The sequence below is a fragment of the Chelon labrosus genome (assembly GCF_963514085.1).
Source record: "Chelon labrosus genome assembly, chromosome: 1".
Lineage (NCBI taxonomy): Eukaryota > Metazoa > Chordata > Actinopteri > Mugiliformes > Mugilidae > Chelon > Chelon labrosus.
The window spans coordinates 9,526,209-9,552,662 of NC_140337.1; the positions used below are offsets into that span (position 1 = coordinate 9,526,209).

The window sequence follows — 26,454 nt, forward strand, 5'->3', positions numbered from 1 at the left end:
TTTTTTTTTGTTTTTTTAAATCAGCTTATACCGCTTGTCCGATATTGTACAGTATGTGCCGATAGAGGTGTCAGCAAAAAAAAGCACAAACGATTCTCATCATGGTAATGTCGTGTGTAAGTGTGTAAGATAAGGCCTCACCGTGGTCTTTGAAATACAAAAATACATAGCTAAAATACTACATTCACTTCTCATTTATTTTTTTTTGTGATGGTTCTACAATTTAAACTACTTCTATCTGCCTAATACAAAAGGTAGATGTGAATTAATAACTATAGAAAACAAATCTCATTCTATTATAAAAATACATTCCCTTGTCAGGACCGTTTAAAAACTGACTGCAGCCGTTCAACAATGCTAACTTCCTATGCGGTAGTGTCCGTGGCCTCGCCAGCCGCATCAGAACCGACGCCAATTGGTACAGGGTCCGTGCTGTCATCTTTCTCAGGGGATTTATCCAATCCTCGCTTTTCGTCTTGTTGTCCATCCTTTTTGGCTGAACTGCGATCCTCTGCAACGTCACTGGTTAGAGCCTTGGAGGGAGTATTAGACAGCACTCCAGGGTGTGTTTTCATATGCCCCTGTTGATGGGACAGAAATAAAAGCCATTTATAAAAAATATCCACAAAACAAGACATGAAAATACACTACAACTTAAATATCTTCAAACAACATCGAATCCTCTCTAATTCTTACCTTAAGTCCGCTTCGGCTGGCATATGCCTTTCCACATTGGGAGCAGCTGTAGGGTTTGTCTGGGCGAGGAGGCTGGGTGTGTGTTGCTGGTGCTGCAGTAGAGGGCTCAGCGTCCTGTGACGGCTTTTCTGGCACATCATAACCCTCCTCCTTTACAGTGTCTTTCTCCATCTCTGAATCCAACACTTGCAAGGACTTTCTGGGTGTGGCGGTTTCACGCTTCCCTTTACTGTGGGAGGCACTGCTCTCCTGTGACTCATTTGGTACGCTGCCACTGACCTCTTCTGCTTCTACTTTTGGGCTCACAGGAGGGGTGAGTTCAGGTACAGGATTTGCAGTGGGGGGTTGTGGGTTAGAATTGGGACTTGTGGTGGGCTCATCTGTGGAGCAGATTTCATCATTGTTAACCCCAGTTTGCAGCTTGTCATTTTCAACAGCAGGCTTTGAAACACAGAGTGAAAGAGGGGTGTCATCGGCCTCTGAATCTCCATTCTCTGCAGCTGAATGAGAACTGGCTAAGGATGCTTTGAAAGGGCTAGTGCTGCCCAGGTCAGTGTGGGTCTCCTCCTCAGAGTACGTGGAGGGATTCACTGGGCTACCATCAGCTGGGGCGTTGTCGCCTAGACGCAGGGGGTCCTCTGCTCCCGCTGAAGGGGGATTACGGGTCAGAGGTGGAGTAATGCTGGGTGTTGAGCCCTCAGTTTCTTCCATCTTCACAGAAGTGGCATTATTAGTGGTGGATTTCTTAAAAGTAGACCCTGAGTTGAGAGCATCAACTAGAGACTTAGAGCCAGTTGTTAGGGCCAGAGGAAGTAGTTGGGGTGCTTTAGATGGGGAACTATTGGAGTCATTCTCCCCGTTATCAAAGGCAGCACTTTCTGTTCCTGCACCATCTTCAGGTGGCATGTCTTCATCAGGTGGTATCTGCCCTCCTAGATGCAAGCGGATGTGATGCTGAAGAACCAAGGCATTAGTGAACTTGCGTGGGCACAGAGGGCAGGAGTTCAAGGCACGGGCATTGGGCGGTCTTGCACGATGAGTGGCCAGGTGGGCCCTGAGGCTGCCCTTTGTGGAGAAGGAACGGCCACAAAGCTTGCAAGGGAACGGACGCTCACCCAGATGTGTGGCCTGGTGTAAACGAAGAGCTCTAGGGCAGCTGAGGACACGCAGGCAAACGGTACACTGATTAGCCTGAGCTGTGGGCAGAGAAGGGGTCGTTGTGGTAGTTGTAGTGCCTGAACCTGAGACTCCCTGGCTGGTCAGTAGTCCTGTAGCATTAGCACTAGGGCTTAGTCCAAGAGCAGCCAACATTTCCCTGCGATAGGCACTGGAGGTGGTGGTCAGGTCATGGCCCTGTGTGTCCCCATTGGCTTCAGCAATGGTCTGTGATGAGGTGGAGGGAGAAGAGGAGGAAGAGGCACCTCCTTGTGGCCGCCTTTCAAGCTTTTGTACCAGACGCTGCAACTTGGATGTGTCTGAGGTCTGGACAGATGTGGTGGGTGAGGATGAGGAGGGAGAGGAAGTGGATGGTTTGGGGAAAGGTGGGAAAGGGAAAGGCAGCTGATGAGGCGAAGTGAGGTGGGAGGTGGATGGGTGGCCCGGGGCCCGGAGAAGTGCAAGGTGGTGAGGGGAGGTTCCTCCAGGAAAGAGAATTTTAGGAAGGTGAGCCAGTTGGGAGTATGGGGAGGCTGCATGGAGGGCTGAGTGAGGAGGAGTGTTTTCATCAAAGCGTTGCTGCTTTGCTCCTTTAAACTGACTGCTCATGGAGGAAGATGAAGAGGAAGTTGACAGTGCTGTGCTAGATGCGCTGACAGCTGCTGCAACTGAGGCTCTGTTTAGCTGTAGCAATGAATGGGCTGTGGACAGCAGTGCCATGTCCACTGAGGGGGGAAGAGGTAAGGAGGAAGGTGAGGGCCGAGAAGACGCTCCAGACAGGAATCCTAAAGCCATGCTCTCATTCATCCCAGGAACACTTCCTTTCACTGCATTAAATGACTCATCATCGTCAGCCCTCCGTTTTCGCCTTCTCTGGATCGACGGGGCACTCTGCATTTGCTCTGACAGTGCTGGGGGCAGCAGAGAGAGGGACAGTTCTGGGTTCTGCTCTCTATGTCGCAGGAAATGAGCCTTCAGGTTCCCTCTGGTTGTAAAACGGCTCAAGCAGACTGGGCACTGATAGGGCCTTTCACCTGTATGTGACCTCAGATGGATCTGCAGCGATGAATCACTGCTTAGCACTTTCCCACAATAACGGCAGACATGCTGGTGGCGTCCTGATGAGGAGGCAGAGGTAAGGGAGGAGCTGGACTGGAGGTCCTGGGAATGGCTGGTGGTAGGAAGGGGAGGAGTCGGGAAACTAATGCCATTGCTGTGACCAAATGAAGAGGTGTTAGAAGATTTCTCATGGAGGTAGCGCGGCGGGAGGCCCAAAGAAAGGGACAGTGGGTGTAGGGAGGCAACAGAGGAGCTGAGAGAAGTTGCAATAGATGAGGAAGAAGATGAGGATAATGAGGAAGAGGTAGAGGAGGATGGAGCTCTGCTTCCATTTCCATGTGAAGTGCCTGATTTGGAGACGGCTGGTTGCGGGAAGAGGGAAGATGGAAGGCCAGTCAAAAGTGATGAGGCTGTGGTTACTGCAGTAGCAGTGGAAGGATGTGTTGGTGATAAAGATGCTGCTCCTGTAGACTTGTAGGTGTCTGCACTGCTGGCCTGTGCATTATTATCTTGACCAAAGACCGCCCCTCCAAGCCTTAAAACATGCTTACAGATCTCTTCTGTTATCTGCATCTGGTGGATTTGGCGCTGCTGTAAAACCCTCAGCTCCTCTAACAGTACTGCCAGGGTAGGAGACACCTGTACCTGCCTTTGCTCCCCTGGTGAGATGGAGGACTGCTGCTGACCTGGACTGGAGCTGCCACGGTGTGTCGGCACACACTGAGAAGAAGAGGATGAGGAAGAGGAGGTAGTGGTCGTGGCCGAACTGCCCATTGGCGGGGAGGTCATGGTGGAGTGGGAGTTTCCTTGGTGGGACAGGCTGTGGGAACCAGAGGTTTGACCCAGGGGAGGGGGCGAGTGAGTCTGGGAAGACAGCGATGGGTGAGGAAAGTCTGGGGAGAGGGAAGAGTGGGTGTTGGGGAGAGACGTGGTGAATGAGGCGATGTGGCTGGGCCAGTGGGGCGGAGGCGAACTCTCGCTGGGTAAGGAAGGCGCGTGGAGTCCTCCCGGGGAAGGGCGAGGGGCCAGAGGCGGCTGGCAGTCTTGGAGAGAGGTGGGGGATGATGAGGAGGAGCCCGATGAGGTTACCTCTGAGCCCAGAGATGTGGATGGCGACTTTATGCCCAGGTGGTCATCTGCGGATTGACAGAAAAAGAAGAATGATGAGAACTTTTTAAAACCTGAAAACTTGTGCTTGTTTCCATTGTTGTGCAATACCCAATCTCAAATATCCACTCATGTAAATTCATTAAAATGTTCTGCCTCGGTTACAGAGAATGTTTGTCCCGTTGCTTCCAGTTATTGTTTACAATTTTAGTTTGCACATTTGTGTGCATAACAAAACGATACAGTTTCAGCATCAAAAAGAAATGCCTGCTAGGAAATGGCCTCGAACATGCAAATAAACAAGTGGACGAAACTCTACAGTCTATGAGTCTTTGTAATGTCTTGTCTCAATCTGTGCTCTGCGGAGCAAAACTCCTCAAACATCTTGCACACACAAAAAAGCTCACAGACCACCTTGCTGCTATGGCAACACATTTTAGAGGACAATGGGCATCACCAAGACAACCCATAACCCCTCTTAACCCACCCCCTCCCTACAGCAGTTACGTCTTTCATCTCCCTATTCACCCTTCCCCCTTACGTCACAGTGGAGGTCAAGGGTCAGGCCACGCTAAGGGTTCTGGGCACTGTCCAGACACTCTGATTGGTCAACTAATCTGACCTCTGCCGCTCAGGGGTCAAATTCTTTCAAAATCTTGAGCACAGAGTGAGAAAGAGTAAAAAGAAAAAGAAGGGGGAGGGTAACGACAATGGAGAGACAAACTAACCATTCCCTCCTGGAGAGGTATAGTGATGGAATGAAAGACTGTACCTCAGAGAAATTCCTTCCCTCTGACTTATAAACAGACGTGAACCTGCAAGAAACACAACTGCCCAAACTTCTACCTTCCTTTGTAAAAGTTTACCTGCAGAGGCTGGTGCATGCACTTGAAGCTGCAATATCCCATTGCAGCACAATGCAAGAGAACTTTTTTTTTTCCTCATCCAACCCCCCAACTGAGTAGGAGTATACAGTCAATAGGACTGAGGGGTGAGAAAGAAAGGGGAGGGAAGTATTGAGAAGGTGGAAAATGGGGGAAGAGGGGTGCATGAGGGGAGAAAAAAAAGCACGGATGAGAGCAAAAGAAGAAGAGCATAGAAGGGTGGAAGATTAATCTTTACCAAAAACACTGCATTCCCTTCCCCCCCAGCCATGCACCTTATTGTTAACAAATAAGAGAGTGCTCTATACTAATCAAAGGCCTCCAGCAGTCAGCGCTGAGCAGCCTGTTGGTTTCCTAGAGGACGAATGGCACATGAAAATGGCCACAGATGTATGTTAATGTTAATCCTACTCCATTCACTTCACAGGGACAAGTTTATTGGCCCTGACCAAAGTGCCCAAGGCCTCCATTTAATAGAGATCACTGGACTAAATGACTAAGCAGGAGGTTTCTGTAGTTGACAAACCTAAATGTGAAACTTTTAGTCTGTTAAATCAGGTGCTTTTAGAATTTGGTCATGCATGCATAAACCTGTGAAAGTTAAAAGAAAAAAGAAAGAAAGAAAAAGAAAAGCCGCTCTTAACAATACAGACCAAAGTCTAAACCCGAACTTTTGCTTTGGTAAATATCTTCAAAGAATTTCAAACTCTGAAAGTGATTTTAACACGGACTCATGAGGCTACCTGCCTTATACGATCTCTCTAGAAAATCAAGACAAAAAACGCATGCACACTTGGAGAGAAAATGTTTTCTTTACCTTGAGAGAGGAGCCTCGGGCCCCCTGGATCCGCGTTAACGAGATGCTGGGGTCTCTTCTGCTTCCGGCGTGACATGATTCACGGCGAGTCAAACAGAGAGGGGGGCATCAGTCGGTTGAATGGCACTCGGCACGTTTTTGCGCACTTGGACGAGCTCCTGAACGCATCCAAAGTTCAGATGCGGTGCAGTTCCCTCAAACCCTTGCTTTAAAAAATGAATGAAACGTGTTTGATCTGCATTAAACGAGCGGTCTCTCATGGAGGAAAGTTAAAAAGAATGGTGTTTGGAAATCCGCCGGGCTCCGCCGTGTCATATGAAGCCACCGTTGAATGCGTGTGTGTGGCTGTTTTCTAAAGTCTCCTCTCCCCCAGAAAACTTGTCCAATTTGCGCCCCTCCTCTCCCACTGCTGCCCCGCTGCATGCACATACAGGGAGCACACACACACACACACACACACACGTACACACACACCATGCACACACACAAAACCACTCCTTGTTCTGTGATATTTGCATTTCAATGGCGTATAACACACAGCCTCCCTGGTTCCCTCTTTCTCTTTCTCGCCAGCTTTATTTTTTTCTTTACACACTCACGCCGCAGCTATAAACTTTCAATAAAACATGACAATGGCGTCAAAGCCGTTGGGTGCCTAAAAAAACAAATTAAAATGGGCGTAAGATTTGGCTTTTTGTTACAGATAAATGTTTTAATCACGACAATGGGTGAATAAAATCATGGGCATAATTAAGATGCAGCTACATAAATCCAACAGGTGACTTATGAACCACCTGCTTATAGGACCCATTTGTGCTCCACCTACAGCCTACTTTGTAAAAATAAGAGAAGTAGGTTAATAATAAAATTATACGTGGGCCTGTAATGACTGAATGGCAGATGTTTTCCATCAAAAAGAGTCAAAAATCAGCCTTCCCGGTGTTGTTATTGTGCTAGATGAGGACTGTGCAGGCGATTTTTCTAACCTTTGATTTCCATAGGGCCAATTATCAACAGCAGTGCAGTGAGCGGCTTCTGTGCGCAAGTGGGGCCACACATCCATTCCACATGCATGCATGTAATTCGTGTGTTATCACCGAGCCCTAATACCCCTCCGCCTTCCCTCCCCTCCCCAAAAAACGCATCTTACACTGGAGCTCTATTTAAAAGGCAGAGAATAGATGGGGATCTTTGACAATGGCGAGCTGGACACAGTTGAGTGAGCATCTCCCCTCTCTCACTATGAACCCCCGGATCCACTGCTGCACATCACAATGCCCCTCTTTCACCCCCCGCCTTTGCTCCTGTACCACGTGGAGAAATGGATAAAAGCAAGAGAGAGAAAAGTCGGAGGAGGTGGAGGAGGCGGAGGGGGGCCATATTTAAGTAGGTGTCTCACATTATACATATAGACTATCCACTCAGAAGCGGTGTAAGAAAATGGGGCATTATTTCATCTGTATGGTTACAGTTTAACCTGCTCAAAGCAACAACAAACTGACATCAGTCCAGCGTGTTAATATCATTTGCAGAAAATGCAGCTGGGAGTCAAACAGGTTGTTTTTAGTGCCATAGTAGCGGAACAACAAAAATACAAGCCTATAAGAAAAACCCAAATTTAATAAAAGTAGTTTAAATAAGGTTATTTATCTATCTTTAAATATTTTATTTATGATATATTAAAATATAAGCATTTTAATGTTTTACTTCAACAAATATAATTACTTTGATTTTGTTATTTTATTGTTATTATTATTTTATTTTGGATTCGTCTGAAATTATTTAAGTTTCATTTCCGGAGTTCAACTGCTGACATTTGATTGGTGCAGACTGAGTCGCGATCAGCCAATCAGATTAACGTCACCTGCTGCCACCTACGGAATGAAAACGGTGAAAACTTACTGGTAATATTTTTTTGTCCGTTGTCTATTAAAACAGACGTTAATATCGACGTAATGGCTATATATGAAGGCATTTGCGTCTAAACGTAGTTTAACAAAATATATAATTAAACATCAAGGTGTTTTGTTAAAATAGCGAGCTGACGTGACAGTTAAATTAGCTTAGCTTTAGCAAATGGGCTAAAATCGCTTAGCTTTTACTAGCTACCCTTTTAATGTTAGCAACTAATGGCCGTTAGTGTAGCCTAGTTCGAGGCAGCTGAAGTTCTACATAAAATAAAGTAACAGCTGAGGCATTAAACTATAATTTATTTTATTTTGAAACTGTTAGAGGAGTTTCCTTTCGCAGTAGTTTAATTCCTAGTACAGGTAAAACACTGAAGAGTTGACTAATCTTGTTACCATAGAAATAAAAATCCCTGGGAGTTGGCGTTTCGGAGAAATAACAACTTGGACGTTTCTTGAAGTGTTTGGATATTTGGGAAATTAAAGGTAATGGAATATTTTATATCACTAATATTCATAATGTCTTATCCAAAGACCAAGAACTGTTTAATTTTAAAGTGTAATTTCACATTAAAACAATCACCAATAACAAAACTAGTGATTTTTGACTCCTCCATAGAGCCTTGAATAATTAACTACCCCACTCTCTAGAGTTTTTTTCCTCTCTCTCAGTGGTTTTTATATTTGTCATACCTGTCTACTAACAATACCTTTCACAGTCTTGGCCATGTCTCTCTGCGACGACACCCTCTTATGCAATTTCCCCAAATGTCGGACCAAGTTGAGCGGCTTCGCCTGGGTCACAGCCTGCTCGCACGTTTTCTGTGATCAGCATGGATCTGGCGAGTTCAGCCGCTCCCCCGCCATCTGCCCGGCCTGCTCCTCGGCGCTGTCCGGGAAGCTGGACATTGTGAGGACGGAGCTGTCTCCCTCTGAAGAGTACAAAGCCATGGTGCTGGCAGGTCTGCGTCCAGACATCGTTCTGGACATCAGTGCCCGTGCTCTGGCCTTCTGGAGCTATCAGGTCAAGTTTCTCTCCGTCTCTCCAAACCTCCGTTGTCCGCTTAGGTCAGCCAAGATGTCTCCTCTTTTTAAAACAACACCTATCACATTAGTGTCTGTGTTTACAGGTCCATCAGGAGCATATGTACCAAGAGTACAGTCTGTCACGGGCCGACACACAGCTGAAGCAGATGGAGAAGATGTTGACCCAGCAGAACCAAAGCAGAGAACTGGAGCTCGCCGCCATGAGGGGGGAAATCACTTCCCTGAAAAAAGTAAACTACAACTCTTAAAGTGCTCACTCATAACATAATACTACACAATGAAGACCCTCATTAAGAATTGTTCAGATTTTGCTGTTGCATTCTGAGAAAAAAAGCCTCTGGTTGCATTTGACCTGCAAAAAACTGCAGTACAATATAATAGAACATGTCAATTTTAATGGTCAGGTGATGGAGGAGTATAAGAGGAAGTACAGTGAGGTATCTGAGAGGCTGATGGAGAGGAACAGGCAGTACCAGAAACTACAGGGGCTGTACGATTCTCTTAGGCTGCGTAACATGGTGGTGGGCGTCGGGGAAAGAGATGCGCTGCCCCAGCCTGCACATCAAGACTTCCACCCTGGTAATAACAGCACGCTGTCCTTCATTTATTGTCTTTTAAGGTCTTTATATGTGCACAGACTTAATAAACGGTCAGGCTTCAAATTCAGTTAGTTGTAGATAACGGCAGAAACACTCAGGAGACTGACAAGACAACATTTTTGATCTATAAAGGTCAAATGTAATGAAAGATTTTGATATTTGCTTATTAGAGCCTGATTCTGTTAAAATGTACATTGTCAACTTGGCCTTTAATTAAACATTTTAATCACTGAACAGCTAAGAAACAAATATAACTTTAAGTATTGATTTTTCTTTTGTTGACATGAACGATAAATGAGAACGAAACATTTTCATTAAGTCAGTTTTGACGTTGTCACCTAATTGATTAATGAGAGTAGGAACTGATCGCAGCAAGGACAATGCTAAATGGCACAAAGGAAGACACATGCGTAGGTGTTTTGTTAAAAAGGAGTGCTCATCGAGACAGAGCAGCGGGAGTAATGAGCCGATTGTCTGTGTAAGGGAATTTTAGTCAGAATAACAATGACGGACATCCATCAAACCTCTTGTCTCTCACACAGGGGTGGCTCGGCAGGCAACCCCTCAGAGGAGCCCTCAGTTCCCCTCCATCAGCTCTGACGGGGACAGTCGGTTCTTTTCCTGCTTGGAGGGTGACGGAGCCAGAACCTTCTTCCATTTCGGCTCCCCTGCCAGGGACAGAGGTCGGCCCTTCATCAGTAAGCACTGAGAAGAACGGGTCTTATTAGCCGCTCTTCTTCAGGTTGCTGTTGCACCGTATACTTTTATTAATTTATTTCGAAAGTCCTTGTTTGTGGCATTTCTGGTTGTAAATCTGAACCGTTAACTTTTATTCCCGTCTTTGTACATTTTCAGTACAAGTAAAATACAGCCACCTTTCCACAGTCTGTCAGCGTTTTATTTTGTGATTAACATTTGAAAAGTAGGGGAGTAGGCTGAATGTCACACCAGCTGAAGAAAAGAGAACAGATGTATTACAAATATCATGTAGCGTGGAAATAGATACTACACTATGTCACTGGAACATGGTTTATTGCCACATCAGGTCTGCAGAGACACATTTCCTTCACTGGTGTCCTTTTATGCTACTGTATGACTAAAGATAGGAGCTCTGTCATACACGGTTTGATTGATCAGGTTTGTCAAGTTGAACAAAGCAATGAAGAAAGCTGGCCTAAACCTGAGCTGCTGATTGGCTCTTTGTTGGAAGTGTCTGGATGTCAATGGTTTTGTTTCTGCATAGTAAACAACCAAAGCAGTTGGCTGAACAAGACGGCCAGAGCGTGTTTTTGACTATGTGTTAAATAAGAACGGCTAAACATGGTAGTTGTTGAACTGTCACATTGTCACACCATACTGGGACATCTGAACAGAGCACAGAGCCAGCGTTATCAGTAACGCCTGTGCTCTTCCTAATGTGACACGGGTCAAATGTATTTTTTCAGATCAAAAGTTGCCCCACCAGTTTAAGACACTAAACAAACAATGTTGACTTTAAAAGGAGGTAAACTAAAGTCACATTTCTGACATCACACATTCATTCATTCACAAAATAATCCCACCTTTAACCCAACATCAACAGAGTAAAAAAAAAAAAAAAATTATAAATATAGACAAACGTAACAGGGTGGACCTCTATTTACAAAACTAGACGTAAAGCAGGCACAAACTTATGTAAAACGTTCTTCCAAATCCAGCAAAAATTCTTGGTCCTGTTGGTCCTGGCTTGGTTCATTCACTCTGGGGTTTGTAGCTGACCGAGACAGCATTTTGACTTTGGCTGCTTTGTTTCTTGCCGTTGACGATGAGGAGCAGAGGAGAGAGCACTCGTATACTTCGGAAATCAAATGACTGTCGTGAAGAGGACATGGGGAAAAAGTGTAAGATTCTCAGACAGACGTTATGATGTAAACGGTGAACAGGATGCACTTAATAGTTACCTTGTCTTTATGGGTTATACTGTGTCGTTTGACTTGGGGTTCAGGAACGACTACAGAATCACCTATCAGGACGCCCCAGCTGTTGGCTGTGTTGTACACCATCACCACTATACAGTTCTCCTCACTGTCGATCATACCAAATGTACTGGAGAAAAAGAAGAGTGCAAGAAATTAAAACTCCATCTATAAAAATTCTCAATCAAAATGTATGCGCATAAGTGGACTGATGTTAAAGCTGCACTCACAAGGCCATGCGACCCTCGGAGGCCAGGCTGAACACCACCTTTCCCAGGGCGGCCACCCCAGCGTTGTGGCCATGCGCGAGGGAGGAAAAAGTTCGGGGCTCCAGACTGCCAACACGGCCAGCCGGGGACCGAAACTGAGGAGACGAGCAGGGACCCAAAGCTGATGTGTTGAGGTTTGAGAGCATCGTCCGCAACTGTCGCGCTTTCACCTTCCCCTGCAGATACAGACAGACATGAAAGTTAGGGGAGTTAGAGAGCTGCGCTTTGCTGCCACCTTGTGGTAGAAACCGGGTTTGTGTAGTATCTTGACAACTATTATATAACAAAAAAGACCATTAGACACAAAACATAAATACAAAAAAATAAAGGATGTGACATTATTACTATCTAATAATTATTATATTAAGACAGATTTCATGATTTTTCACATAATTACATATTCAGTCTCCATTTAAATTCTATTTTCTCCATTATCTAACCCCCACTCTTCATACAAATAAATGATTTCGGTGATGTAGTTTCAAGTCTGCAGCGCTTTCTCTCGCCTTGTTCTGTATGAGTTGTGTGACTTTCTCCAGGTACTCCAGCAGCTGCCTCTCTCTTTCTGGTGGCTCCTCCCAGCCCGGGTCGAGCGCCGCCGCTCGACTGTAGCCGCCGAGCGCAGACCCGAACATCTCCTCGTACTGGAACAGAGTAGCTCTGTTGAAATGCAGCTCCGGGTAACAAGAGGCAGCTCTGTCCACATTTTCCTGCAGAAGGGTAAGATGGGAATAAAACACACAAGTGCAGAAACAGATTTATTAACTATGCAGATATGCCCAGTGCTCCAGTGTGTTTGTGCTTTAAGTGTATGTATGTGTACTCACAGATTGTGCGTAGGCACTTAGAGCTTGTTGAGAAAATTGTGGATTCTGTCCACATGTGAAAAACAAGGACACGTAAGCATTTCCCAGAATATCTGTAAAAACAATAACATAAAATACTCATATTCTCTTTGACCTGAGCAGCACTGTCCATCATTGTATCTTACTGAGGAGTCTCTACTCACACCAGGACGTCCCGTCCGTGACATCCAGCTGGACAGCTTGTCGGGCCATGTCCACACTCTCTAGCACCTGCTTGCCTTGTGCGGCACTGTCAGCCGCTGGCAGCTGCCTCAGCACCATAGACAGGTTGCGTAGGGACACTTTGTTCTTGTTCTGCCAGTGTGGAAGACAAAGCACAGACTGATGAGTTCATAAATGATTCATGTTTAAGGAATGATAGAGAAGAGAAAGAAATCGACTTTTCAGAAACAGAAACATTTTCAGTGTAAGAGAGGATTACAATATTAGATTTTGGATAAAAAAACACTGTAGACAAACATTTCTTCCTCTTTTTCTCATCATACCTGCTGTAAGGCCCCAGTGAAGCAGTTCTTGGCACCAATCAGATCTCCTTTCTTCCAGTACTGCTCCCCCAGTGTGTTCCAGCCCTCCACCAGGCCGGGCTCCAGCTTAACAGCACGGGAAAGGCACTCCTCTGCGACAGCACTGAAGTCCGGAGCCACATTCAGACACCTGCCCTTCTGCAGCAAAAACTCTGCCTTGTGTTTGAAGCCCTCTGTTGGGAGTCGTGAATGAGACACCGTCAGCGTGACCGATATCCTGCAAATCAAAGACTAACTGCTTGTTGAGGAAATGCAGCACTTACCTTCTTTCTCCTGCAGCTTCTTCAGGGTCTGTTCCATCTCTTGCGCGACATCGCTTTGCTTCCTTCCAGCTTCCTCCACACTGTGAGTCTCAAAATAGCAATCTCTGAAACTGTACAGTTCATCCACGAGCTCCTGTGTTGGAACAATATGGGAGGGTGAGAGCTGGAAAACTAGGTCACTGACACAACAAAAGCTGAATGACAAAAGCTGAATGAAGTAGAATACAAAGATGGACCAAAACATAGACTAGTAACTATTCACATTAGGCACCTGCATTTTTAAATTTAAATCTAGAATATAACGTATGGCACCTGACACAGTATCAATAAAAGCTGGACAACAAAAAAGATCTGTTAGCGTGACAGCTTCAGCCAGTTGTTATAGTAACGACTCGTTTACGATACGTCCAGCTGACCACACACAAAACTGACACGAAGATAAGTCAAAAAGATAATACAAAGGCTCGAGAAACTTTTAGTATCAGAATAAAAGCAGGACACTGTCGAGGGGATTTACCTTCATGATTTGCAGTTCGCTTTTGTCCATCCCAGGTTCACCACTCTTCTCCTCCGCCATCTTTGCTTTACCTTAGAGCACTTACAGTCTGGTAGCGACGGCAGCAGCCGCCAGAGGGGCGCGAACTGCACAAAATTACAAAACAAATGTTAAATATAAGACTCTAATGTCTACAAGCTGGCAGAAAATAGTAATTTCTACCAGAAAACATCGCGAAAAGCTATCGTTTTGGCACAGGAAACAGGATTATGTGGTGCCGGAAGTAGTAGTCCGTACACAAAATGAGTCCGGCTTTGAAGATAAACAATGAGACTTTGTTTTAGTTGGTTACTCAAATAAAATGTAATAGCAAGTTAATCGACGGGTCGCCATTTATTTAGAGATAAATATTTTCAGACACCGTAGTTGTAAGTAGCAACAATGGTCAAAGCGGCTTTAGTTACCCGGAACGTTTAATCTGTCGGTTAAGATGCTGGTCCGACACTTTTTCGCCCGGTACCATACAGTGTTCTCTTGAAAGGGCGGACTGTGTTAAACTTTTGTCTTCACACTTTTGTCAACAGCCACGCTTTTGTCGCTGCTTGCGTCGCTGCTGCACCCAGCTCGTCATGTCGGATACGTGGAGCAACATCCAGGCGCACAAGAAGCAGCTGGACTCTCTGCGGGAGAGGCTGCAGCGGCGACGGAAAGACCCGGCGCAGATGACCGCGGGTACGGTCAGGCCAGGCACGGAGTAGCTGTTCACAGAGTTGTTTGCAGCCCTGCAAGAAATCATCATCCATATTACTGCCTAATCCTTTATGTTGTGCATTACAGATTAGTCTCCAAGATGCAGTTTTTCAAATTGCATTATTTGTAACGATTTACTGTAAGGCCACCTGTAAGGCTGTATGTGCTTTAGCATTAGTTTTAATATTTGGTTTGCTCATGTGATGGGGAATTTAAATCCATTAATTCAATTCTTTGGATTTTGTTATATTCTTATTATCATTTTTTTTATTTACCTCATATGTGAACTTAACAATTTTCCCCTCTCCTCTCCTTTCCCCTGCAGATGGTGGATGCAGCACTGATGCCTCCACAGCCAGGAGTGACAGCCCCACTCCGTCAGCTCCACTCGCCTCTCAGGAGGAGACGGAAAAACCACCAGACCCCGACCTTGAGAAGAGGCTGCTGGGATATCTGTCTGATCTGAGTCTTTCACTGCCAACAGACTCCCTTGCCATCACCAATGAACTCAACAGTGTGAGTGTTTGTCTCAAAGCACAGAAATTTGTGTGGGAAAAAAAGAAAGCGCTTCCTCGTTTGACTTCCTCCTGTTGTGTTTGTTTCTCGTCACAGTCCGAAACAGCTGTTAGTCACGGATGCATCCGAAGTCTGCTGCTCAAATTCTCCGCTCAGGAGCTCATCGAGGTCCGACAGCCGTCCTTAGCTTCTTCTACTGCTTCCTCCTCCGCTTCCCCCGCCACCATTGTGGTAGCCGTGGACCACACAAAACTATGGGCTATGATCGGGTCTGTGGCCGGAGCCCAGAGAACTGGAGTCAAGAGAAAAGCAGAAGACCAAACACTCAGCAAAAGAGCTGCAGGCTTCTCGCCTTCTCTCCAGAGCTCTGCCTCTCCTCCACGCCTGTCCTCCATTTCCCTGACTCCGGCTTCCACCTCGCAGATGGCCGGGCCTTCGACGTCAGGGAGCGGGGCTGAGAAGAAGGGCAGGAGCAGTAAAAGCCAGTCATCTCATGTGGACATGGAGATCGAAAGCCTCCTGAACCAACAGTCCACCAAGGAGCAGCAGAGCAAGAAGGTGAGAGAGAGAGGGAGGATTATTACGGCCGTTTAGGTTTTCAAACTCTGGAAGCTGAGGTTGTATGTGGATATTGTTTATTTACAGGTGAGCAGAGAGATTCTGGAGCTGCTTAACACCAGCACAGCCAAGGAGCAGTCCATCGTGGAAAAGTTCAGGTCTCGTGGCCGAGCACAGGTCCAAGAGTTCTGCGACCATGGGACCAAAGAAGAGTGCGTTCGCTCTGGAGACACACCTCAACCATGCACTAAGTTACACTTCCGGTCAGTACCTGCTTTTAAAACTAGTTTTAGCCTGTTAACCTAGTTTTAGATTAGGCACAGATTTCTTAGACAGCATTGAGCTGATTTTGACTCCGCTGGCTAGGTTATGTACAGAAATGAAGAATGCAACTGGATACAAACGGTAAAAGTTAATGTAATTTATTTTCATCGTTGTCCTGGCTGACCTAAATCATGTAATTAGGGGTTTATACTCCTTTTGACCTGGAGGTGGCACTGTAATCATTCTAAGCACTGCATTTTTAATACTAATCACTTAAAATAATGTCTAAAGCTGTACTGACACTGTACAGATTGTTGGTCCACAATAATTACTTTAGAACCAGACCAATATCAGCCTGAACAGTCATTGCTAGATTGAATTTGCAGATAAAAATTCCAGGTTTATTACACAGACCTTATTGGGTGATTGTATAGATGCAGTGTGAGATGTTCAGTGGCCCAGCTTAGGGGTGCCATTTATAAAAGTTGGAAAACTCTGGTCTAGATAAAGAGAACGCTCTGCTTTCTCTGTTTGATCTTTTCGAAAAGTGTTCAGATTGCATGGACACTCAGTTTGAGTTAAAGAAATATAAAAGAACTCGGGTCCCCCTTGACTTTGTGGTGTTCATTATATATTTTCTCGCCCAGTCGCATCATCAACAAGCACACAGACGAGAGCCTCGGCGACTGCTCCTTCCTAAACACGTGTTTCCACATGGACACCTGTAAATACGTCCACTACGAGATCGACAGCCCCCCAGAGGCCGAGGGGAGCCTCCTCCCCCAGGCGGGCACCACGGAGCTGGGCCTCCACGAGGGCGACGCGGACAGCGACGTGGGCAAACTTTTCCCATCGCAGGTGAGCGAGAGGAAAGGCGGCTGAGCGGGATGTCGTGAGACGGGATGAACGCAAAAATTGTTTTTTTTTCTTCTGCTTTGGTTCCCAGTGGATCTGCTGCGATATCCGCTACCTGGACGTCTCCATCCTGGGTAAGTTTGCGGTAGTGATGGCCGACCCTCCCTGGGACATCCACATGGAGCTGCCCTATGGAACTCTGACTGATGATGAGATGAGAAAACTCAACATCCCCATCCTACAGGACGACGGATTCCTCTTCCTCTGGGTCACTGGCAGGTGACAAAAACAACCCAACAACTCTCTTTCTATATTTAAACCTTAATTCTTACATGGCGGTCAAACATATCCCTCCCTTCTTTCTTACAGGGCTATGGAGTTGGGCAGAGAGTGCCTCAGTCTTTGGGGGTAAGTTTTACCTCTTGCACGTGGAGTTCAAACTCATCAAGTCATCTTTTTATTAGGGACGCCACCTTATTTGTTTCTCCTCTCTCAGCTACGAGCGCGTGGACGAAATCATTTGGGTGAAAACCAACCAGCTTCAGAGAATCATCCGCACAGGCAGGACGGGTCACTGGCTGAACCACGGGAAGGAACACTGCCTGGTGCGTTTGACTGACGACCCTCCTGGGCCTCAGTGTGGAGGCAGCAGCTTTTGTTATTGGCCCATAACCAGATGTAGTTCTGGGGAAAGATACTGAGCTGTTTCTGTGAGTTTACAGAAGTGTGTATATTAACGGCCTTCAATGTAAAACATGTTTTTCAGGTGGGTGTAAAGGGAAACCCGCAAGGCTTCAACAGAGGATTGGACTGTGATGTTATTGTGGCTGAGGTAAACTATTATATATCTTCTGGCATACATGCATACTGCTTTACCCGTGATTCCTTGAGTTTGAGAAGTGTTCTCTCTCTCTCTCTTTCCTCTCTCAGGTCCGCTCCACCAGTCACAAACCAGACGAGATCTACGGCATGATAGAGAGACTCTCGCCTGGCACCAGGAAGATCGAGCTCTTTGGCCGACCCCACAACGTCCAGCCCAACTGGTAACTCACACTCGGGCTTCAATCTAAACCCCAGCTAACTTTACCCACACGTTACAAAAAAAGTCACTTTTCGCCCCTTTCCTTCCCATCTAGGGTCACCCTTGGTAACCAGCTGGATGGCATACACCTGCTGGATCCCGAGGTCGTGGCTCGGTTTAAGAAGCGCTATCCGGACGGCGTCATCTCTAAACCCAAAAACATGCAGTGACGACGTGATCGGTGTCGGGGGTAGTTTGTTTAAAGACTGTTTTTATTTTTTTATACTTTTTTTTTTTTTTTTTTTTTTAATAAATAACGTCATCGAGATGCACCGTCTCCGTCTTGGTCAAAAAAATTTTGTGAACAAATAATGTGAATTTCAGTTTTTACAGTTTCATTTCTTCTTTGTTTTTGCATGTAAATCGCTTATTTAATGCAGAAAAACATCTCTTTTTTTACCATCAATAAAACACAAGAGACAGTTTAATACATTTTTTTGTTACTTTGTTAGATAAGGATGAGGGTTATGTTATTTCGTCTCTTTTGGATCAATATCTGTTCATTTTGGGCAAATACAGACCACAAGTTCATTTTATAAACCGGCAGTTAACAGGGATTTTAATAACACAAACAGGATTTTTTTTTATGAATTATAAAAACATTAAAAGCACGACTAACAAAACAGCTGACAGAAGCAAAATGGCCGAGGAGCTTAGTTTACGAAAAGGAGCAAACTAGAGTAGAACATCTGCGAAAACATCCTCAAACCTGTTCTGCGAATGTCACACACCGTTCCATCATAACCGTTGTGCATTTAAATGCTAGGATTAGCATCTTTATAAAAGGGCTAATTCTTTTCTATATTGTCCTCAGCGCGCAGGGCTTTAGCGTCACAGAGCAGGATTAGAAAGTTGACCCATTCGTGGAACTGAAATCGGCCTGATTAGATATTCATCATCACGCTGAAGGGTAACGGCCTCCTCTTGCTTCCTGAAACAGCCATGATCTCATCGGCAAACTTAAAAACTGCTTAGAAAGGTAGTCAAAAAAATAAAAATAAAAAAAGTAATATGGTAGAAAAAAAGTTTTCAAAAAAAGATAATGCACTTATTGGTAGTGAATGCTGTAAACATCTCTCTATATTCTCTCTCATCAGTGTCGGTTCGCACGGTCCGGTTCTTACGAAAACTGCAAACCCAAGTCTGTTTCAGTCTGTTTCCCCTCCGGTCCTTGTTGAATCAGATTAAACATCGAGAGTTCCGCGTGGGCAGTGAGGAGGTTAAAAAAAAAAAAAAAAAAGTTGCTCTGCTACTGTTGATCTCATCTAAAGGTCACGTTAGATGCATTTGCTCAACTATCGGGCTCCAGTCCGTTTGCAAGGCTCAGGCTTCTCAGTAGGTGGCGTCCACTGCGTTGATGTTGCTGTCCAGCTGGTGTCTGAACGACAGCCTGGCCTTGGTGGAGAAGTAGATCTGGGAGCCCCGGCTGAGGCCTCCGGCTCCCTCGCTGTCGCTGCCCCAGGACGTCGTCGAGGACAGGCGTGGCTTCATCTCCTCTATGGGAACTGAGAGACGGAAAGCAAAGCTCGGTCAGGGCGCGCCGCCGTGAAACAGCATCTGGTCTACGTTTGCTTTTTCTGGAGCTGACACTCACCTGCTGCTGGGGGACACTGCCTGCTCTTGCAGCGCTCTTTGCAGCGTCTGTAGAAAGGGAAGCACTGCAGCATCTTCACACCCATGGCCGAGCCGTCTAAGGGGAGAAGAGTGGACATGGAGGCGGTTACAACAAATGGCTGAGAACAGCTGCAGCAGCAGTGACAAACTTTCATATTCCCTTCTTCCGCAGCTCACATCTAAGCTGCCTTATCACGGTGACACCATGTCTCCGCTGACAGTTCCCTGTCTCCTCACCAGGTCACACTTTAATGGAATTATGATGCTGCACCATTAAGCTATCGTGCGGTGGCAAGATAGCTTAATGTAAGCTGACAATTTCACTGAATAGCACGGTGGCCCGGCAACCAGACACTCAGTCGGTCGGCATTTACCGCGCCATCATCACCATCATCCAGAGCGCTGTCTAATCCTGGGAAAGGACGTCAGTGGACTACAGCAGACGGAGACGCTGATAAGCTTTCTTCTGACAACCAAACACAGATTACACAGAGGTGATCTGATGGAGGCGAGTCACGGCCGGCAAGGCAGACATGTCCCGGCAGCAGGAGCTTAATATTGCGGCGTGTATCACTCTGTCTGGACTCCAAACAGCTGTGTTTCGGCCACAGAGCCCCGGTCGACCTTGGCCTACAAGTCAGCCAGAGGCACAATTTCAACGAGCATTGTCCGCCTATCTGTGGCGCTGAGGGATAAGATAAGGTCAGCGCCTCATACAAGCGCAGAGCCGCATTTGCTTTGAATGAAAAAAAAAAAAAAAGGTGTTTATTTTAGTCTAATCAGGTTAAGAAATAGGTCAGGTGGAATGGAGCAGAGGGAGGTGATGGGCCTCGGTGGCTTCAGTTTTAAGCGCGAGCAGGGCCGTCGCAAAGGTTCCTAAGCTCTGATATGTAACCCTTAAACTACAAAACGCCAGAAGCCCGAGAAAGACAGGAGAGGTAATCAGTCTTCTCTCAGGAGAGGAAATGCATAACACATTACATAAAGCATTTAACGAGGTTTACTTTGAGGTAGTTGGTTTTATGCGGAGCAAAAGTCAAGTGTATTATAAGTGAGATGTGTGCACAGTTAGAGCATAGTTTCACTTCTCTTCTGAGGTCTGTTTTTAGAAAAATAGGGGGAAAAAATAGTGGCCAAGGGTTGCGTAACCTCGATCCCATGGTGCAAAACAACCACGAAGACTTTAACGTTTTACGACTGGTCAGAATCCTTTTACATGTCCGGTAGTCTGTCTCATAATCTGTCCACAGCTGCAAACTAGTAGGAATAGAGGCTGTTTTTATATTATTTCACATTAAGTTACTTAAAGGTGTTGTTTTCTACTAGTATACACTTTCATTATTGTCATAGTCCAGGGCTTTTGGAAGGGAATTTCAAAACCCAGCCATGCATTTAATGATTTATGCATTCATTTCTTTAAAAAAGGCCAACCTTTCAGGCGGTCAGACACTGAAACCGTTCCGTCACCGCAGCGTCTGATGGGAAAACCCTCCCCTGGTGATCCACTGAGCCCCATTGTCCATTGATCACAGAGGCACAGATTTGGATATCTGATGGCAAACAGCAAAAGGGCGATTGCGACATAAAGGAGGAGAGCGGTGCAGGGTGAACGTACCCTTTTTTTTCCCTCCCTCTCACTCTCTCTCTGTGTTTGCTGCAGGTTTCCTCTCCTCGTGCGGCTTGACTCAGCGAGGACGCTTCGCTGAGACGTGACAGCTCGCACATACGCTCAGAGCCGGGGAGGAAGAGGCGCGCGCCGGCTGGGAGAGTGAAAGTCCCGCCGAGAGAGCTTGTTACCTGCTGAAATTGCCGTTCAGGTGTGGCTCTGAAATCCTATCCATTAACAGACACAGTCAATCCATTATGTTTAAGAGAACTCACAGCTGCGGTTGCACATTGTAAAGAGGAAAAGAACGGGGACAGAACAGAGTGACCAGATTTTTCCCCTGCACGCATGCAAACACACACACACAATATATTAAGGCCCTGGTCAGTGGTGAGGAATTTCGGGCACAGATCATGATTGGCTGTGGGGGTCTGGCAGCACTCAGCAGGCTGGGAGCCCGGAGCAGAAAAACAACCTCAGATGGCACACACATTGACCACAGAGGGGAGGGGGAGAATTAAAAAAAAAGGAAAAAAAGGAAAAACAAAACACAACAGACTAAAGCAGACAAGGAAGACGACAGCTCTTCAGTTTGAGAATGAGGATTTACAGTAAGCGAGGAGGAAGAAAGATAAAAGGGGGTTTATCTCAAACTGCGGCCTCCTGGTCTGAACAATGCGGTTTCACCCGTTCAATCAGTGCAGATGCTTAACGTTGCGCAAGAAACGTTGGCGAGCGGCCCCCCCAGGCTCATGGTTTACGCCTGTGCCGCTTCACGTGTCGCAGCTTTTCATCGTCCTGAGTGCATGTCCGTGCATGCGTGCATTTACAGGGAAATCTGATGGCGCGGTTAAGCCGCTTGGAGTCAAACTTCCTGCCTCAGCACACCTCAGCGGGGTCCCAGCTCATCTGGTTTGCCAAAAACGTTACCTGCAAAGCGCATAAGGTCGCAGTGACGGGATAGCCATCCTCCCCTTTTTTTTTTAACTCAGCTGACCCTTTTGCTGTCAGCCTCTGGAGTTTCGTGCCGCAGGCCTCAACACAAAGCTTTGCACAGGCCTGCCACGCACGCGCTGTGTGTGTGTGTAGTCCATTAATAGCAGCATACAATCCGCTTTCATTCATGTTCATCAGAGACAGACACTGTGGATAAAGCGGCTTTAAAATTGCTTCGATAACAGATCAAACTCTTCTGAGGCGCCTCCTGATTTACCTCACCTCCTCTTGCTTCTTGATTAAATGTAGTTTAAATGTCTGATAATGAATCAATCGGTCAATAATAGTAAACGAATAAGCGAATAACATCATTCTGCAAAATCAGTACCTTTGCTTTTGATATTCAGTGCAATTTGTTGATATTTTCCACATATGCTCTGAGTGCAGGAGTTTAGGGACTGTATGAAAATTATCGGTAGCGGTTGCAAACTGGTCTAGCTCAAAAATTTACCAGCAGCCACCAGAGCAAAAATAAATAAATAAATAAATAAAATAAATGGGATGCACCACCCTTTGTTTCTTAAATCTTTTATCTTCACTGCACAAGGCCAAAGTCATCAACCAGTGAGGATGAATTCACCTCTGGAAAGCAGAACATCTAAAAAATTTTGTGAAGACGTGAAGACCGAGGAGAGTCTTACGTGCTGATAAAGGAGCTGTGGAATTACCCTGAAACGTTTCCAGGGCACTGCTGTCAGTGCTGGGCCGACACAACAGAAGACCACCAGATTCCACAGTCCCATTGAACCTGAACCTGGACGAAAGGCTGTCGGTATGTCTAGGGACTTGGTCTTATCCCAATCCACGAAGGCTCTCGTCAGACGAGAAAGAGCAAAGATGTAAGTTTTGCTCTTGTTTTCAAGCTTGCGACTGTCTCGGACTATAAAAAGTACAGTATGCAAACTCATTTGAAGTTTTTGTACTTGCACTGTCATACATGCACGTACTTTTCAGGCCTAGGGACATGACACTGATACAAATCTACTAGTGGATAGATGGGTCTATACACATTTTGTTGTGCACGGTGAAAAGAAAAAGTCCTCCCTGTGTTTTGACTAAGGAAATACTCATACAAGAATAACACAACACTGACAAATTGTCATGGGACAGCTTTTATTTAAACCTTCTCATCTTGATGACGCTTCTAATATCTGGCACCAGTATATATTTTTTTTCAAAAAAACATATTTTGTGTATTTTTTGTTGAAATAATATTTTGTAAAAAGACGCAACCCTTCTTAAAGAAAATTTTTAAAAAGTCAGAAAGCACCATCAACTTTCTGACCTCTTTTCCGCTTTTAATAATTTTCGTACAGTCCCTAACCTGTGAGTAGGCCTACTTTTACACTGTAAAAAACGTCTTTCATGTTTTATTTTAAGACACATTTTGCCCACTATTTGATGAACTTCAGTGCCTTCTTCTTCTTCGCGTCCCTCTCACTAGTTTATAACCTTATTTTTGTGCCATAGATTAGGACAGTGTTAAAGTGCTCCTGGAGGCCTCCGTGCGCGCACACGTGGAAGGTTGAATGAAAAGCTGCGCCAGACAGGCTAATCTGAGCTTTCATCTGGAGTACTGTACATCACTTAATAAGCTGATAAGGACGTGTTTGTGTTTATGTGTTGAGCTGTCAGGAAGTAGAAGCATCTCCCGTTTCCTCATTTGAAAAATGGAGATAAAGCAGACATCAGAACGCGTTTATGGCGCTCACATAAACACGGAGCTGGCACATAAAAAACAAAACATTACTGAGCTGTGTTATGTATAATGAGGAACCCTCCCACTGACACACCTCCTTCTCCAAGTTTCTTACACCCTTCTTACATTTAAGCCGTTAGATGAAAACTAACTTGACTGACAGGTTTTTTAAAAAATCAGATTTACCCAGAATCAATAACCCTTGACACTTGCCTTAGTAAAATATGAGATTGGAAGAGAAGATAGATTAGATAGAAGATAGAACAGTTGAAAATGTGCCATTACATACCTGGTGAAATAAACGCAGACTTGCAGACTGGTAAGTAAAAAGGGGGTATTGTTGGTATTTCTCCAGCGACTAATCACTCTTCATGTGCTTTCCTCCTCATTAAAATGCGCCTCGGTCTGCGCCACTGTGTTCTTGCACGTCCCGAAATCTGCGTCCTGGTGCGTCCTATACTGACAGTGTGGAAAAGGTTTCGGCGGCGCGTAGTGCCTGAACTTTAAATAGCTAATCCCCAGAGCGCGGTGAGCGGACACGCCTGCTTTCTCTCACCCTCCCTCCTTCTCCTCTCCTTCCTCCTGTTGTGCTGTGCGTCGACTCTCCTCACTTGCTACCGCGCGCACCCATCCCACGTTTTGATGGCGCCGTGTTTGGCCACCATCTGCATACTTGTTGACACTGATAACACAAAAGTATTGTCAGAAATGTATAAATAGCTGCCACTCATGAAGGATGGAGTCACGGGAGCTGTGCATAGTGACAGATCATAAATTGCTCATGAATGAAGGTGATTTGACCTCTTAGACGCTGATCAAGAGCCCGTAATCCAATCATTTCTCCTTATTCTACTACAGATTAGCGGTTGAACGACTTCCGATTATTTTAAAGTCGACTAATATGTGGTGAACGTCGATTATGTCACATGAAATCATAGAAAGTAATGCTTTGCAACAATGAAATCTATATTCTTGACCTTTTTTGAAGCTTGTCCTGTTGTTAATGTCATGTGATCGGCACTAGTCGACTTCCTGCTTAAAGTCGACTAGTCGGTACAACCCTGGCTACAGATATACATATTTACACAGATTAGCGCCTCCTCCCTGTTCTGGTCACATTCTTTGTCATTTTTGTGTATAAAATAAGCTATATAAGTATGTTTACTGCACACAAATTTATAGAAATATACTTATAATGAAAGTGTGAGAGACAGGAGGCATGATTTAACATAACTGGATGAAAAACAGAAAGGAAGAAGCTGGAGTGGATTTTTTCAACTCTCACTTTGGGACATGCCTGGTTTCTGCGTAAGCATGAGTGAGTTTTTCCTGTTTAATTTCAAACCAAACATCACCCTGGCTGGCCGTCCAAAAACAACCACTTTTATGTACATTTCAAGCCAATCAGCTGTCTTCATCTAGTTATCTAATGGCACAAATCCCAGAACGAACACTTACGTGTAATCATTTGTATCTTGGCTCACGCACTAAACATTTCATAGAAGCCTCTCTGACGTTCTGGGATCAAAGGGACGGCCACTCAGTGCAACACAGAACACTGGCACAACCTTCCCAGTATATGATGCTTTCGAGGAATAAAGGTGTGACCAGATGTTGCTCCCTTGTCACCATAAGCTCAGATGAGTCACGCAGAGCTGGTTGCAGCCGGCTCAGGTTGTCTTTTACTCATGTCTTGATGTAATGTACACTACATGTGAAAACAAGTCACCTCAAAATTCCCTCCACATCGGACTCACGTAGATCGCAAAGCTGCACCCTGTGACTGGTTTTAAAGCACGGACTAGGCCTCTGTGCTGGTTTATTACTCTTTAGTAGCTTTCTGGCCCGCAGTTGAGGTTTTATTGAGGGCAGTTTCGCTGGTTGCAGGGATTTAGTCTGGTGGAAAGTTACCCAGATGAGATCGCCGGCCACAGATCTCCCAGGAAACAGTCTGCGCAACAGCAGGCTCATTTCCAAAGCTGCCCCTGTACTGTGAACTGAAGCAGGGACTTACCCATGTGCAGCTTTCCAAATCCTTGTGGGAATTTCAGCCTCAGTTCGGCAAGATGAAAATGCATCGAGATAAACATTTGCATGTGTCTCACTCAAATCCATCAACAGTTTATCTTAGCGTATCTGTGGCATTTTTAAGTTTACAGGACGGAAGCACCTGACTAACAATGGCGTCTTTATAAGTGAAAATCAAATACCTTAACTAGGGACTCTAAATCAATATACACCACTCACTCTAACTATTATCCCAGTTTGATTAATCGCGAAACTCCATTAAATTTACTGATATGATCATGTTTAATGAATCTAAGTGAGAAAATACTAAATAAGGGCCCATTTTTCCCCCATATCCATGCAGTTGTCTCATTGCTTTCATTTTAGCACCCTGTGCGACAAAAACTACCTTTAAATATTTAAAAAACTAAATTTGGTTTGCATTTACTCCATCTGCTATTTGAACCGACAGCGAAAGAAGCACCGACTGTGACAATCTGGCTCTACCGATGGCTGAAAGGTTACGTTTCCGTCTGTTGCACGCCACAAAACCTCTTGTCATCGTTGTGACACTTTACATGGTACGTGCATGTGCGCACTCGGGCCGACAGATTTACACCTGCGGATGTGGGTGAAGGACAGACGTGCCTTGGTGGGACATTGTCTCTAATTTTAAACCTGCTCCGTGTGGATGATTAACAGCAGGGCAGCAGACCTGGCCCAGAATCCCAAAAGCAATGTGTCAAACAGGAGAATGTCTGATTTGATTTGAAGTCTGGAGATATTGTTATTAGTCCTGTACTCTCAAGTGACTGCTAAGCTGATCTGTGCTTCTTTCACAAGCAGAAAACATGTCCTTTTTCT

General features: G+C 45.4%; 5 protein-coding genes across 6 annotated transcripts; 2 read left to right on the plus strand and 3 right to left on the minus strand.

The window, feature by feature from the left end:
• Positions 1-365: 365 nt before the first annotated feature.
• LOC311486949 (uncharacterized protein) lies at positions 366-5,794 on the minus strand (the record flags this gene model as incomplete). The annotated part of the gene is made up of 3 exons (XM_084542983.1): positions 366-581; positions 697-4,046; positions 5,719-5,794. The coding sequence occupies 3 exons, from the start codon at positions 5,792-5,794 to the stop codon at positions 366-368; spliced, it is 3,642 nt and encodes a 1,213-aa protein (XP_084399109.1).
• Positions 5,795-8,088: 2,294 nt separating this feature from the next.
• On the plus strand, positions 8,089-10,148 carry ccnb1ip1 (cyclin B1 interacting protein 1). The gene is made up of 5 exons (XM_084543192.1): positions 8,089-8,111; positions 8,345-8,649; positions 8,756-8,902; positions 9,077-9,251; positions 9,814-10,148. The coding sequence occupies exons 2-5, from the start codon at positions 8,353-8,355 to the stop codon at positions 9,978-9,980; spliced, it is 786 nt and encodes a 261-aa protein (XP_084399318.1). The 5' UTR covers positions 8,089-8,111; positions 8,345-8,352; the 3' UTR covers positions 9,981-10,148.
• A 6-nt stretch (positions 10,149-10,154) lies between these two features.
• Positions 10,155-13,894, minus strand: ttc5 (tetratricopeptide repeat domain 5). The gene is made up of 9 exons (XM_084543075.1): positions 13,666-13,894; positions 13,149-13,281; positions 12,847-13,058; positions 12,505-12,655; positions 12,323-12,414; positions 12,002-12,205; positions 11,457-11,671; positions 11,212-11,356; positions 10,155-11,122 (listed from the first exon to the last, which is right to left on the minus strand). The coding sequence occupies exons 1-9, from the start codon at positions 13,723-13,725 to the stop codon at positions 11,003-11,005; spliced, it is 1,332 nt and encodes a 443-aa protein (XP_084399201.1). The 5' UTR covers positions 13,726-13,894; the 3' UTR covers positions 10,155-11,002.
• Positions 13,895-14,178: 284 nt separating this feature from the next.
• On the plus strand, positions 14,179-17,936 carry mettl3 (methyltransferase like 3). The gene is made up of 11 exons (XM_084543005.1): positions 14,179-14,376; positions 14,720-14,910; positions 15,007-15,468; positions 15,556-15,731; positions 16,380-16,590; positions 16,679-16,866; positions 16,957-16,995; positions 17,084-17,192; positions 17,354-17,419; positions 17,518-17,630; positions 17,724-17,936. The coding sequence occupies exons 1-11, from the start codon at positions 14,274-14,276 to the stop codon at positions 17,836-17,838; spliced, it is 1,773 nt and encodes a 590-aa protein (XP_084399131.1). The 5' UTR covers positions 14,179-14,273; the 3' UTR covers positions 17,839-17,936.
• A 59-nt stretch (positions 17,937-17,995) lies between these two features.
• On the minus strand, positions 17,996-24,686 carry LOC311487138 (uncharacterized protein C17orf114). Of its 2 annotated transcripts, none has more exons than XM_084543289.1 (3): positions 23,873-24,686; positions 19,263-19,358; positions 17,996-19,173 (listed from the first exon to the last, which is right to left on the minus strand). In XM_084543289.1, the coding sequence occupies exons 2-3, from the start codon at positions 19,345-19,347 to the stop codon at positions 19,001-19,003; spliced, it is 258 nt and encodes an 85-aa protein (XP_084399415.1). In that variant the 5' UTR covers positions 19,348-19,358; positions 23,873-24,686; the 3' UTR covers positions 17,996-19,000. The 2 variants fall into 2 exon arrangements, with proteins under 2 accessions (XP_084399415.1, XP_084399416.1); XM_084543290.1 differs by lacking the exon at positions 23,873-24,686 and adding an exon at positions 19,460-19,485.
• Between the last annotated feature and the right edge of the window lie 1,768 nt (positions 24,687-26,454).

Bases quoted from the DNA above. Each gene is read 5' to 3' on its own strand.
- ccnb1ip1 (XM_084543192.1), top strand. From the start codon at position 8,353: ATGTCTCTCTGCGACGACACCCTCTTATGCAATTTCCCCAAATGTCGG. The intron at 8,903-9,076 runs GTAAACTACAAC...TTTAATGGTCAG, and splicing joins AAATCACTTCCCTGAAAAAA to GTGATGGAGGAGTATAAGAG. The intron at 9,252-9,813 runs GTAATAACAGCA...TCTCTCACACAG, and splicing joins ACATCAAGACTTCCACCCTG to GGGTGGCTCGGCAGGCAACC.
- ttc5 (XM_084543075.1), bottom strand. From the start codon at position 13,725: ATGGCGGAGGAGAAGAGTGGTGAACCTGGGATGGACAAAAGCGAACTG. The intron at 12,415-12,504 runs GTGAGTAGAGAC...TTGTTTTTACAG, and splicing joins CACGGACGGGACGTCCTGGT to ATATTCTGGGAAATGCTTAC. The intron at 11,357-11,456 runs GTGAGTGCAGCT...CTTTTTCTCCAG, and splicing joins TCCGAGGGTCGCATGGCCTT to TACATTTGGTATGATCGACA.
- mettl3 (XM_084543005.1), top strand. From the start codon at position 14,274: ATGTCGGATACGTGGAGCAACATCCAGGCGCACAAGAAGCAGCTGGAC. The intron at 16,867-16,956 runs GTGACAAAAACA...TCTTTCTTACAG, and splicing joins TTCCTCTGGGTCACTGGCAG to GGCTATGGAGTTGGGCAGAG. The intron at 16,996-17,083 runs GTAAGTTTTACC...CTCCTCTCTCAG, and splicing joins GAGTGCCTCAGTCTTTGGGG to CTACGAGCGCGTGGACGAAA.
- LOC311487138 (XM_084543289.1), bottom strand. From the start codon at position 19,347: ATGGGTGTGAAGATGCTGCAGTGCTTCCCTTTCTACAGACGCTGCAAA. The intron at 19,174-19,262 runs GTGAGTGTCAGC...TCCGTCTCTCAG, and splicing joins GCAGTGTCCCCCAGCAGCAG to TTCCCATAGAGGAGATGAAG.